At 37.8% G+C, this 14,535-nt stretch overlaps 1 protein-coding gene across 1 annotated transcript in view; it reads left to right on the top strand.

Moving 5' to 3' along the window:
- The window catches only part of CPB1 (carboxypeptidase B1), a 39,260-nt gene that overhangs the window by 16,292 nt on the left and 8,433 nt on the right, over window positions 1–14,535 (top strand). Inside the window, exons 4-9 of the mRNA XM_061193565.1 lie at window positions 4,669–4,768; window positions 4,862–4,963; window positions 5,799–5,900; window positions 8,231–8,341; window positions 8,431–8,521; window positions 9,215–9,417. Coding sequence (XP_061049548.1) covers window positions 4,669–4,768; window positions 4,862–4,963; window positions 5,799–5,900; window positions 8,231–8,341; window positions 8,431–8,521; window positions 9,215–9,417 — 709 coding nt within the window. The remainder of the gene's footprint in view (window positions 1–4,668; window positions 4,769–4,861; window positions 4,964–5,798; window positions 5,901–8,230; window positions 8,342–8,430; window positions 8,522–9,214; window positions 9,418–14,535) is intronic.

Below are 14,535 nucleotides of genomic sequence, written 5' to 3'. Positions count from 1 at the left end.
GTTGCTGAGATGAGGACCTCCAGGAGACCTCACTCCAATGAATATTCTCTGGGGTCTGAGGCTCTGTTATTCCAGTGGTTCGGACTCAGAGCTCCCACCACAGGAGCTTCAGTCCAACCCCTGGCTCATGAACCAAGATCCTGCAAGTCGTGTGGGGTGGCAAAAAAAAAAAAAAAGGAGAACAATAACAAAGTAAAAAATAAAATTAGACTTAGAAACTAACAGCTATGTTAAAAAACATATAAAATTAAAATTTTGATGAAACAACAACTGGAAGGTAAAACAGAACCACAATAGTAAAAAAAGAGGTGGAAAAAAAAAAGGTGGAAAAGGCCTTGGCTGTGGACGGCGGGGCCTAAGCAGGGGTGAGGTTTGGGCGGTGGGCGGGGCCTATGCTTAGGACCCACAGGGCTGGAAAAGGCCGGGGGTGGGGGGCCTTAGGCTCAACAGAAGGGACCCAGGCGTGCCTCCCGCCTCTGGTCTCAGAGGGCAGGGGACCCCACCTGTGAGCCCAGCAGGCTTCCTCCACTCCTCTCCTGCTCCTCCTGGAGGTCCCCTCCCACCTGCCTCTCCTGATCTCCCTCCTATGCCCCCAGGGCCCACGTGGCCTGGAGGGGACTTTGGAGTGCAGGGGACTGGCCTGGGAGCTCAGCAGGCTCCCCCAGCCTGAGTGGGTGGGGCAAACGCCCTCTGCTCCTTTCCACTCCTCTGGTCTGGAGGGCCCCTCCCACCTGCCTCTCCTGTTCTCTCCTGGGCTCCCTCCTATGCCCCCAGGACCAACCCAGCCCGGAGGGGACCTCTGAGGGTGTAGGACCTGGCCCAGAGAGCCGGGCAGACTTCCCTGGCCGATTGGGCAGGGGAAACGCCGGGCCCACTCCCCCCTGATCTGAGTCTCCAAGGGTCCCTCCAGGGTGGGAACCCCTCCCCCATCTCAGCCACCCCTCAGGGGCGCCGATCCTCTCCGGCCTCCGTACTCCCACGTCCTACCAGTTCGTTTGGGGGTTCTTCCCATCTCCTTGGGCATCGGTGTCCCCCACCAGCATCCGGCAGGCACCCTAGTTGTGGGGAGACACGAACTCTGCGTCTTCCCACACTGCCATCTTGACTTCACCCCCCAGTAACTGTATTTTTAAATGCTTATGTCACACCCTAGATACAGAAAGACTAGGAATTGGATGGTGTAAATCTCCCACTTATGGTTCTGAAGCCAAGTTGACAGAATCTTTCGGTGGGTGGGCCTTCACAGAATTCCTTCTTACAAATTTCAGGAAGGTGGTCTATGCCCTATCCAATGCAGGAAGAGAGTGATTGTTGCTATCTGCCTATAACATTTTTCTGCATATTTCAGATTCGATCAGTAAAGTGTCCTTGGATAACAATGTGTACATAGTAATGTTCTTCAGTAGCAATGGGTGTGTAGTCTGGGGACTGACCTAATACTCCTTTTTCAGGAATCTGAAAGGGGGAGAAAACTAAGTCATGTCTCTCCTCCTCAGACATTGTGGTTCTTGCTTTGTTGGGAGTCCCATTACCTAATTTGCCTGCATGCTAAAAAAAAAAAAAAAAGAAGTGGGATAGCACTATAAAAGGAACATATAAAAGTATAAAATAGTGTACATGCCTCTGTATTTTGGAGCTGTAATGCAGTCCCTATTACCTTATGAGTCATTATTTTAATCTCCTAGAATAGAAGCTCATTATTTAGTAATAATATTTTGTAATGTAGCTAAAGTAGTACTTTGTCCTAAATCTAATAAAATCAAATTATCATAGGGCTGGAAAGGATCATTTAAGGTCAATTTCCCACCTTCAGGCAAAAGCACCACATTTCAACCTCATTCTGATACTCTTTTGCAAGTTACTAGAGGACACTTTTACTCTTGGGTGTCATCTTAAATCTAACTGGTTTTATTATGCTTCTTTGTCCTGATTATTGATGAAAATGTTTAAATATTAACATAATAATAACTCTAACAGAATGTCTCTTCTTAGTACCAAACAAAACACTAACCTCCACATAGTCACTTATTCTCCCAAATAATTTGAATTTGAGGATTGTATACAAAAGAAGGATATTGCAATATGCTGTGGAAGCCCTATTTCCCCCCTCTACTCAGAGCTGGTTCCTGGTAGGTCAGAGATCACTATGGTTATGGTCTTAGGGACAAATGTCTACTGAATGTCCTGAGGCTGTAGAATGCCTGGGAGCAATTAACTGATGATTTCTTTTCTCTGGGCAGCCACTAAGAAGCCACGTGACCTAGATGATTATTTTACTTGCTGTCAATGGAAAATCTTGTTAAAGGGAAAGTAGATGTCATTTACCATTTCCTCTTGGATTTTTAGTTTTGCCATTCTGTCAGAGAAGTTCATCCTTGTTAGGCAGGATTTGTTCTTTCAAACTGATAATCTTGGAATACAGTTGTTTTCTTAAAGCTTTCTGCCTGTTGATTTTTAGCTTTCAAGGTTTTTGTTTTATTTGTTTTGGTTTTGTTTTTAGTTTTTAGTTATATTTGAAAATCATTTACCTAAACTATCTCTATTCTAGATGTTTCCCTAGAGTTTATGAAGGTGGTAACTGGCAACTTTACTGTAGTTTAATTTTTTTTCTTCATAAACCTTGGAAGACATCTATGTAAATGACCAAGGCCTAGGGATTTGAGTCAAGTCATTGCATTTTAGAACTGAAAAGGACATTGAATACCAGCTAATAAATATCCCATTATACAAATTATGAAATTAAGGCCCAGAGATTAAATGACTTTGCTGAAACCAATTTACATGTTAGGCAAAACTATGACCCTGATCTTTTGATTTCTAATTCTAGATTCTTTCTAATTCCACCCTATTCCCTAACAATCCAATTTGGGTGTTGAATATAATTAATTATAGCACTTACTATAATCATTGTTCTTAACTATAGCAGGCAGAATGACTGTCCCTCCAAAATGTCTACATCCCAACCCCTAGAATATCTGAATATATGCTAATGGCAAAGAGAAGTTAGGATTGTAGATGGAATTAAGGTTGCTAAGCAGCTGAACTTAAAATAGGTAGGTTATCCTAAATTGTCCAGAGAAGTCCAAAGTAACCACAGGGTCCTTACAAGTGGAAGAGGGAGGCAGAAGAGGAAGTCAGAGTGATGAAACATGAGAAGGACTTGAGCTGCTATTGCTGGCTTTGAAGATGGAGAAGGGCAAAGAGCCAAGGAATGTGGGCAGCCTTTAAAGGGCAAGGAATCAGACTCTCCCCTAGAGCTTCCAGAAAGCACTTCACTGTTAACACGTTGATCTTAGCCCAGTGAGACCTGTGTTGGACTTCTAAGCTGTAAAATAATAAATTCATGTTGTTTTAAGTCACTTAGTTTGTGGTAACTTATAGCAGACTTAGTTTGTGGTAACTTATAGCAGACTTAGTTTGTGGTAACTTATAGCAGCCATAGAAATGAAAGCACTAACAAAGTACTGATGGCTGCTTAATGGGAAATTTTCTTTCCACAGAATAAATATTAAACTCTTCTCCTTTTCCTTTTTTTTTTTTTTAAATACTACCTTAAGATAGTTAAGCCCTTAAGACAGTATTTGCCTCTTGCTAGGAAACAAATATCATTTAGTATTAATTTATTGCATTTTCCATAAACAGACACAAGTTCATGCACAGTTAACCAAAAGAAGGAGAGACCAGGAGGGAGGTTCAGAGGATGTCCCTGACATACTTCATCAGAATGCCCTTGGGGCAGCCGGAGGAGAAGTAGACTTTTGATATGCGGCTACAATTCTCTGTGTGTCAGATAAAAACATTTCAAGGCTTGACTGTGGATAATAGAAGTTTCTGTAAACTAACTACTGCCCATGATATTTACAGTCTATGATCAAGGACATTAATGCTCATAAAATTTTGTCCCTTCAGAACACACTTTCCACTCAGAAGTAGCAAAGAGAAACAAAGTCATATATACCCATACCTTTACACCTGCTTCTTATAATAAGACCTTTCACCTGAATAATCATTTTTAGAAATAAGCAAGCCTCAAAGTTTCTGTCACCAATTTTCATATTACCTTGCTACAGAACCATTCTTACATTACTTTAAACCAGCCAAAAGAAAGGCAAGCAGAAACGAGTACTTTAAACTCAGTATTCTTTGGTCTAAAAAAATCTTTAGCTTGTAAATATTTCTGAATTTCCACCCATCAAGATATTTTTCTCAAAACCTAGAGAAAGGCCTCAGGTGACCGGCTGTCCCAATCTACCTGGGATTGAGTAGGTTCCTGGGACATGGGACTTTCAGTGCTAAAACGAGGAAAATCTTGAGGAAGAAAGACCATAGATAGGGCTGGAGGGCATGCTTCTGTGTTGCAGCCCAAGGCCCTGATGCAGAATGCCCCAGGTACCAGGGAAATCATTTTCCAAGTTTAAGGTCCAAGGACCCCCAAACAGGTGAAGTTTGGGCCAAAGAAGAGCCTGCCCTGCTCACAGTCTCCAGTATCCTTCTCAATGATTTACTTATTTTGTGTGATGAGCAGCTCACGTTGAAGAGCATAATCAGAGGACAGATCTGATTTCATGGAGAATGTACTGTACCATTGGCTAAAGCATAAACTCCGGGTTTTTGCTGACTGGGAAACATGCTTATGTTCACAGGAGCACCCCCTTTGATTTATTACAGGGTATTAATAAGCAACCTCAGATCTGTGCTGGAGGCTCAGTTTGATAGCAGGGTCCGTGCAACTGGACACAGTTACGAGAAGTACAACAACTGGGAAACGGTATGATGCGCACCGTGTGATTTAGACAGACATTGCTTTGGGAATTGAACCAAGAATGTCACACATTAATCCACAAATGGTTCCATTTGGTAGATAGAGGCTTGGACTCAACAAGTCGCCAGCGAAAATCCAGACCTCATCTCTCGCAGTGCCATCGGAACGACATTTTTAGGAAACACTATATACCTCCTCAAGGTAATCCTTTTTAACCATAACCTTCCCATGTCTGAGGGCTTTAAATCAATGAATTCTAACACATTAACATCTGTTTCACAGACATATTCATCCCAAACATTGTTATAACTCTTACCCTGCCTCAAACAGATTCCCCAGATTGTTTTATCATATGTGAATTTTTAAATCATTATTTTGATTTACTCAAAAGGAAAAATGCAATAAAATAAGAGAAGTCCTATAAATTTAACCACATTCCTGTAAGCAATGTAAATGATCACCTACCTTGATGAAATTGTCCTCTCCCAGATGTTGTTTGCAAATCCATTTGCTAAAGAGGTTCATAAACTTCATATCTATCAGACAACGGTACACAACGTATCAACAATTTGTTTCTGTCATCCTCTAATGCCATTTTTATCATGCAATTCTAATGAAGAAAATAAAAAGACGTGGAATAAATGGGAGAGAAGGAAAACTTCTTACAAGATTAGCAACAATCATGATTACTTCTAATTACTCATCCAGTTGTCTTGGTCACGTCCCCTAATAGTAGCAGCAGAAAATAATCTCCATGTGAGTACAATTAAGCAGGGTAATCAAGCATCTTCTGAAAAATATGAGCTTGTCAAGCTTAATAAAAATAATAAACAGCCATGTAAGCCTTCAGCTCAAATATTGTGAGTGTCTAGAGGCAAGAACATACCGTGCTAGTATTATGTTTTAATTTAATCGTGGAATGTACCTCTTGCTGCTGTCAGGTTTCACCTTTTGAGTCCAAAGCCCAGATGGGTAGTGAATGTTAACCCCTGAATATGATGAATCACAGTTTCCCTTTTCCTTTTGTTTGCAATAGGTTGGCAGACCTGGACCAAATAAGCCTGCCATTTTCATGGACTGCGGTTTCCATGCCAGAGAGTGGATTTCCCCTGCATTTTGCCAGTGGTTTGTGAGAGAGGTCAGTATGTAGAATGATTACTGGCAGAGGAAAGTAGAAAGTTTTTTTTTTTTACTTCAATCAATCCCTTGTAACCTAGCTATAATAAAAGAGAATAATAGCATAGAAAAAATTAATAATTCCAAGATCCAAGCTACAAAGGTCATTAAGAGAACTTGATAAGGCAAAATTTTTAAACAGTTAAAAAATGGTATTTATTTGTATTTCACTCATCTTAACTTTCTTACCCACCTTTGGTAGAAAGGCTAACAGGTAGTAAATATCGTGGATAGGTCATTTAAAAGTTAATGATCGTGGAAAAACCACTAACTTGATCATTATCTCCTAGATAATAATCAATGTATACTTCCGAATAAAAGAAAACAATGCATAGTAGTCCCTATTCTAAATGATACTGTTTTCCACTCCTTTATAATTCTAATGGTAAGATATATGTAAAAACCCTTTTAAATATCCATGAGTCCATAATGATACAGATGATTCAATAAATTAAAAAAAGGGAGAGAAGGAACAACTCTTTCTTATAGAAGAATTACAACTAATAGATGTCCAAATGAGCAAAATAGAAAGTTACCATTAGAACACCACAGTAATAACTACTTCATGAAAATCTACAGATGGATACAAAAATTAGTGGGTAAAAGTTTAAAGAGAAATAGGTTATTTGCAGCAGCAAAGTATCTCTTAAAAAATATGTATTATATTACAAAGGCAAAATTTACAGTGGAGAAGCCTAGCAGAAACTACCTTAACCAAGTGATCAAGGTTAACAACACCTGTGTCAAAGTCATAAAGGAAAGTCTGAGGAACTGTCACAGATAAGAGGAGACATGATGACCAAATACAATGCGGGGAAGCTGGGTAAAAGGTATATGAGAACTCCCTGTATCTGCAACTCTTCTCTAAGTCTAAAATTATTTCAAAAGTAAAAGTTTAAAATATTGAAATACTTTAAAAATATAAGACTATTATTATATACAACATAATTTCTTTTGGGTAAAGCACTTCTGTATCTATTCATTAGGCTCTTGGTTTCTAGACATGTTATGTGTCCAATTGGCACCATTTAATTTCAGTGAGTATCTCACTATCTGCCCTCTAGAAAGAAAGACTTTCATCATTACTTCGGTTACCTCTAATCACAGACCACTAACAGAACATGGTTCTACAGCTCTTCCAACATAAAAAGCACATGCTTTACCATGTGTTATTTTAATAAACATACATGTATAGAGCCATGAAGAATACATAAAAACTGTTAACACACAGAAGCCTTAAATATCTTAAAAATCTCTTCAAGCAAGCCTAGGGAAGAGCTGAATGTAAATTTAATATAATCCTGGGGCTGAAGAACTGGGACTAAGAGAACATAATAAATGGGTATGAGGTCCTTCATTCATAGATAGGTATCCACATCACTTAGCAGGGAGAGCTAGACCCTTAACAGAGCTCCCTTCTCAAGAAAGAGGAATAAGAAGAAGACTTCCATCATTATGCAACTTGAGACTTGCTGAGAGCCTCTCCAAAATCCATCAGTGTGATCTCACTTCATAGTGGGAGGCTTTTTCATTCTTCTTCCTCTACTGAGACCATCTACAGGAGGTCTCACCAAAATTAAACAAATTTCTAGATGACAGTATTAGGAACATGCATAGCCATCCATAGACATTCCTTACTTACTAGGAATACTCTCATAGCCTACTAACTTTGAAAAAAAGTTCTTACCCTCATATCCTACTAACTTTGAAAAAAGTTACTACAATTACTATTTCAAAGGAAATGAGTATTCATGTTCTTTAAAAGTCTTTAATTTTATTGAATTTTTGTTCATCTTTAAAGTAAATAGTTAAAATAAAAAGTAATAATTATATGAGTTATATATGGATGAAATAGAGCAGGGGTCCCCAACGCCCGGTCTGTGGACTGGTACCTGTCCGCGGCCTGTCAGGAACCGGGCCGCACAGCAGGAGGTGAGCGGCGGGTGAGTGAGTGAAGCTTCATCTGCGGCTCCCCATCGCTCACGTTACCGCCTGAACATCCCCCCGCCCCCATCCGTGGAAAAACTGTCTTCCATGAAACCGGTCCCTGGTGCCAAAAAGGTTGGGGACCACTGAAACAGAGTATCCTAGAAAAAGAGAAGAACTAGAAACTATTTTAAACAAAACTGTCAGTAATATTTTGCTATTTGCTTTTTAAATATTAATAATATCTACTTCAAAAGGTGATGCCACTTTTGTTACCAAAGTCAACATTCATCTAGTCTATGTAAATTTTAGCAGCATAATGCATTCCATTTTTCCAAGAAATTCTGCTTTGTAATTTATACACAGGCTGTTCGCACCTATGGACATGAGATCCACATGACAGAATTTCTCGACAAGCTAGACTTTTATGTCTTGCCTGTGGTCAATATCGATGGCTACATCCATACCTGGACCAAGGTATATGAACCAATACTGAGAGGGGCTAATGAAATTAAAACCAACCACTTTCTACTATACTTGTCCTAACCATAAACTGCACTTTTCAGTACCGAATGTGGAGAAAGACCCGCTCCACCAACGCTGGATCCACCTGCATCGGCACAGACCCCAACAGAAATTTTGATGCTGGTTGGTGCAGTAAGTATCTGGCTGACCATTTTGCATGCATCTTTTGAAAAGTATATGAAGAAAGTTAACAGGAAAACACAATAGTGTCTAAAATAAGAAAAAAATATAAATTTTTATATTTTAGAGTTCTAACTTTCTGAAAGCACAAACAATAAACAGTTTATTCAGTCAATAAAAATGTATTGCTTATTCTATTATGTTCCCAGCTGTGCTAGACGCTGGAAACATAAGACTGAACAAACCAGACAAAATCCTACTACTTGTGGAATGTAAAATCTAGAGGAGACCATCATTAAATAATTATTTAAACAATTATTTAAATAAAATTGTGATATAATTATAATTTTGTGATTCAACTCTCAGTAAATGATTATACTAATATAGAAATTTCTCATGGATATTAGTTTGTCCCTACTTATTAATCTTCTTACATTATATTGATCTCATTGTTTAGCAGTACACAGGGACATATTGGTGATTTCACATGCAACTTTTTAGCCTGTTACCTTAAAAACACCCTACTCTTGTGACTAAATGTATGCATACTTTATAATGTACACATACATGAGGATGATTATAAAAACTCCTGTGAAAACAACTTATTTTTTAACTCTCTAACTCTCTAATTTGAAATTTTGAAACATGACCTGTGGGAACGTCAGTAGATGACCATTTGCCATTAACAACAATATGTTTTTCCAGGTGTCGGAGCCTCTAAAAACCCCTGTGATGAAACTTACTGTGGATCTGCTGCAGAGTCTGAAAAAGAGACCAAGGCCCTGGCTAATTTCATCCGCAACAACCTCTCTTCCATCAAAGCATATCTGACAATCCACTCATACTCCCAGATGATGCTCTACCCTTACTCCTATGATTACAAACTCCCAAAGAACAATGCTGAGTTGGTAAGTAGTCATGGTAGTAGATATAGTATTTCACTGTTGAGATTTTTAAATTCTATTCCTGGAAAAAAAAACATTATACAAACAATTTCTGGAAGTTCCATTCTTGATTTTCAGTAATAGAAGCAAAAATCTTACCACCACAGATTTACAAGGAATCTGAAAGTGGCTAGATAAACTGGCTAGAAGAAATGTGATTTTGATGCAGGGAATGATCCCCAAAATGCAGTTAATTCACTAATCTTCAAAATGACAACAGTTCCACTTCCTCCTGCTTCACCACAATACTAACACACATGATGATTTCAGACGCATCTGGGGTAATCAACAAAGTTCCTTCACCTCATACATAATGTTAATCAGAAAGTCAATTTTATCAAGTTGCCTTGAGCTGGATTTGACATGCACAGGCAGAGTATGGCAGATGTCATTAGGAATTTGGCACATTTGATTGATATCAGGTTAAGTGATAAGATCCTAATATTGCTTATTTCTAAATTGTTGGATTAGGTGAGATGTAAATCAATCAATGAACAAATGATGTGAATGGGTCCTTACTATATATGAGAAATAATGCAAAGAAAATGAACTATCCCTGACTCAAAAAATTAGCAATCTTGTTGGAGAATCAAGATACAACCACATGAAAAGTTAAATAATATAAGAGTTTTATACTATTTAAATTAACAAATATGGTACATCAATGTATAATTTTTTAAAATAAGCAGGTTTGAATCCTTCAAACAACTTTTTTTTATATTTATGAACATCTGGCTGCCAGAAGTTGGGACCAATGATCTGAAAGAACAAGTGTAAGATTTAAAGCATTTGAGTTATGCCAAAAAAAACAAAAAGTATTCCACCTAGACAACGACAGAGATATTTGGCTTACCTAAATGCATAAATTCAAAGACCCAATAACTTTATCAACTGGAAATTGTTTTGTACTTTCAGATTCAGTCTTTCAGAGACCAAATAAAACATGTAATGCTGTAAATATTTTGTGAAGAGCAAAATGGAAAAATAACTCAGCTTCTTAGAAAACTGATAGCTAATAGTTAGCCAGGTCCTGTTCTTTAAAAAAAAAAAAAAAAAAATGCTATTTTTCATTTCATTTCATTTCAGGAAAATCTTCCCATCTTCCCTATTTGTAGCCAAAAAACAATAGAGGACATCATTAGCTGGAACCATTAAATATTCCAGTTTTCCAATTAGGCTCAGTCTGTAAGTGTTCCCAGCAGTGGGTGCTCACAGGCCTGCTGTCCCAGAGATGGGTGTGGTCAGCTCCTTATTTCAGTCCTAGATTTCCAGGGCCACCAGAGCAGAGGAGGTGGGGGTATGTTGTTTGCTTAATTCATGTGAATATGTTTAAGCTGTACCACATCAAGAGAAAAAGACAAAGCCATAAAAACTAAGCACGAATGAGTTAGTAAGTAAAATATTACAACTAAAATTATAAACCATGTTAAATGTAACAATAACCAATATATCCAATTTGCTTAATAACTAGTTTTAAACATAAACACTAAAAGACTAATGCTAACAGAAAAGCTTAAAGTGTTCTTTGGGATTGAGCTGCTTCACAAAGTTTCAATACTTTTTCTTACTTGGGGAATAAGTTTAAGCCCTTTTAGCGATGAAAACTTTGTTGCCCCACTGGCTCCATACAATAATGTAGTATCTGACTGCTCTAAAAGTCTACAAACTTTCTTTTAAAAAAAAGAATCAAGTAAGTTCTACCTTTAGAATCTCATGAATAATTCTTGCTACTTCCCGTGGTTTCTCCAGGAAAAGACCCAAGACTCAAAGTGAGTTTAGCGGGCCAATTCAATATGTGCCCCAAATGGTGTGAAACCATTCCAGAGAATGTGATCCACTGATACTTTCCTCTAAGAATCACTCCTTCATTTAAAATCAAGGAAAGCGAGGTAATAGTAAAATATATATACATATATATACATATATATATTAGAAATTCCATCCTCCAAAATTGTTTTTAAATTCTAATTAACAAAGAAGTGAAACAGAACTATATCAAAGTAACATATTCGTAATCAATTCTCAAACAAGCATAAACCACAAAATAATCTTACCTTGTTTATATTTATACCCACAAATCTAATAAATTCAAGGAACAGGACATGTTACTTCTTATGTTTTCTAGAGCATGATAAGATAGGTGAATAAAATACAAAAATTCTTTGCACTTATATCACACACATTGATTTAAAAGTTACTTTAATTTCCAATAATTTTTTCTGTGATTAAGATTTTGCCTAGTATCTTAAAAGAGATATTTAAATGCCATCAGTAAAATCTAAGATGCATATTATTTGATTATTTGATTCATTTGAGATCTGAATTTAGTTTGGCACCCCAAAACAATTTAAATCATTTGAATAGTTAACTAGAAATCCTTTCAGTCTTTTTCTTATTTTGTATAAATCCAATTCACTTACTTCCTAAGAAATTTTGCTAGAACAACTCATAACTATAGTGTTATCACAAATACATGTATAGCCAAAAGAGAATTTGAGTCTCCCAAGAAGAAAGATATTGGCTTTTCCATGGTTTTTATTTGTAATGAGGATATCACTTTAAAAAAGTAAAAGTCTTGACCTAGAAAGATGAATGTTACACCCAAATCTAGTGCCTCCATATTAATTCTCAATTAAAAAAATGTGACTCCACTGTAGAAAACAAAAGATAGTAAAAGACTAATAAGATGAATTATTGGCACCATACCACATTATAGATAACTCAGAATTTTCTTAAAGGACTACAAAGCAGACTTTGTCTTATACAGATTTTAGTATACATATATATGTGTGTGTATATATATATATATACATATATATGATTATTTTTCTTTATACATATAAAACTTATAAGATCATATTTGTAGCTAAAAAAATGCTTCAGTGAAATAATCGGAAGGAAATTATTCTGTACAGAAACATTAGCACTCTCAGTTCAAATTTAGAACATACCGTAAGTAGCAATCCTTTGACATTTGAGTCGTGATGAAAATGTATACGGCTTCATTTCTGAAAGATCTTACATGTAGATTACCTGACAATTACTTATATCATGAGACAACCTTCAGAGGGAAGAAAGGCAGAGATGGGAATGCAAAAGACCAATGAAGTAAAAGTACAGAAGTAATAGCATGGATTACAAAGGCTACCAAAAAATACATCTTCAGCAGATGAGTAAGAAGTTTGAGGAAACATAAGAGTGTCTTACATGCATAATGCTTTCCTGACTGCAAACTGCTTTTACGCACATATATTATTTAAAGAAAGAATACAAAATGCACTGCGAGTTTCCAATGACTTCATAAACGTCCAGTCCCTCAGTGTTGACTTCTTCAGTATAAAGCTATCACTACCTTCAGAGGAAGTTTTAAGATTCAGAAAAAGAATATCTTTACATCTCCAAAATTCTAAAGGGTAATGAAATATTGAATTATATGACCTCTTTATCATCAGAGGAAATAAAAACTAGGAGACATAACTGAAAAGGCTCCCAAACCTATCCATATCTTTGCATTTATTGAGCATGGAAAAGCTCCCAATCTTTGGTCTACCTTCCCCCCAAAGAGGCGCACACGGCACTGTTAATAATAATTATTACTATAATATTACTTCTAAATTCAAAAGCAGAAACCCAGAATAATAACCAATCAACTAAGTATCTTCACTCATTTCCCAGACTGACCAAATGGAAAGCTGACGTATACTACACAAAGATGCCAATCCAGGGCATGCATCTATCATTACATTTCTACATTAGAAGCACAGAATTTCACAGGTGGACATCTTGGAATTTCTCTGGTTCTGCTTTCTCATTTTCCAGCTTAGACAATGAAGGCTTGGCTAAGCCAACACCAGTAGTAGAGGCAGCCTTGGGCATGGAGCTATTGGATGCTGAAGAATTTCCTAAGCTGCCCCAACTTCCAAAGATGCACACACACATACTTGTGTGGCCGTGTTCTATGTTGGTGCTCCATGCAGCCGGTCTGCAAAAGACCATTCATTAAATAAAGTCTTTTATCCCACAAATATATCATTATTACCTCCGACCCCGGATATTGCTAAGGATTTACACTGGTCAAGTAAGATCCCTGACTTCTAAGGGCCCAGTCTTCATGATTCTGGCCGGTACTTTCATGGGTATACGTACATTAACCAGGAGAAATATGACAGTCTAAAAATTTCTGAAAAATTATTAAACTTGACCGAAAGATAGAACTCCATTTCTAAAATCTAACGCCTTCTAGTCCAGAGACACCTCGCTACCTCTTAATTAAAGCTTTAGTTAATGAGCCACCAAGATAGAAACCCACTGCTCCCCCCAAGCACGTGAGCATAAGCCAAGACTATGATTAGAGGTACACATGAAAATCAGGGGGGAAGAAATATTGCGAGTAGGAGGTGGACAATTGCAGGGCCAGGCGCACACTCAGTCACAGCTGTCACCATGTCCTTGCCTAATAACAAGAGCAACAGGGCACAGTCCCTGCGTCAGGCAGGCTGCCGGCAGCTAAGGCAGACAGGACTGAGGCACAGAACGTCTGCTTCAGGAATTTTCTCAGGATTTCTAATCTCACTTATAAGACAAAAAAATTTGAAATGACAACTGTAGAATTTCTTTGATTAGAGAAACCAGTTGCTGATTCACCATTATACATTTTAAGTGGCTTCTTGGCCTGTTAAAATTCTCCTGCAGGGCCTGGTCAATACATGACTCATCAGGAGATTACCAGAAATTCCACTGAGCACCTATTAAGTGCTCGGCATAAACCATGGTTCCTGCCATGAGGAAGGGAGCAGAGGGGGTAAGCCTGTTGTGAGTGTTCTCTCTCGAAGGAAGAGTGGGAGTGAGGTAACCAGGTTATGGAGGGACTTGAATGTCAGGATGACTCCTGTGTCACAGCGGGCCCTGGAGCCAGTGACCTGGTAAACAGAATGGCCACGTCAAATACAGAACTCCCAGTTAGATCTGATTTCAGATAAACAACAAATAATTTTTAGTGTTTAAGTATGCTCCAAATATCGCATGGGACAGACTAATACTGGAAAAGCATTCATTGTTTATCTGAAATTTAAATTTAACTGA

This window comes from Eubalaena glacialis, chromosome 6 (assembly GCF_028564815.1).
Source record: "Eubalaena glacialis isolate mEubGla1 chromosome 6, mEubGla1.1.hap2.+ XY, whole genome shotgun sequence".
NCBI classification, from domain to species: domain Eukaryota; kingdom Metazoa; phylum Chordata; class Mammalia; order Artiodactyla; family Balaenidae; genus Eubalaena; species Eubalaena glacialis.
The sequence above is the reverse complement of the archived record's forward strand: the minus strand, read 5'-3'. Positions and strand labels throughout refer to the sequence as shown.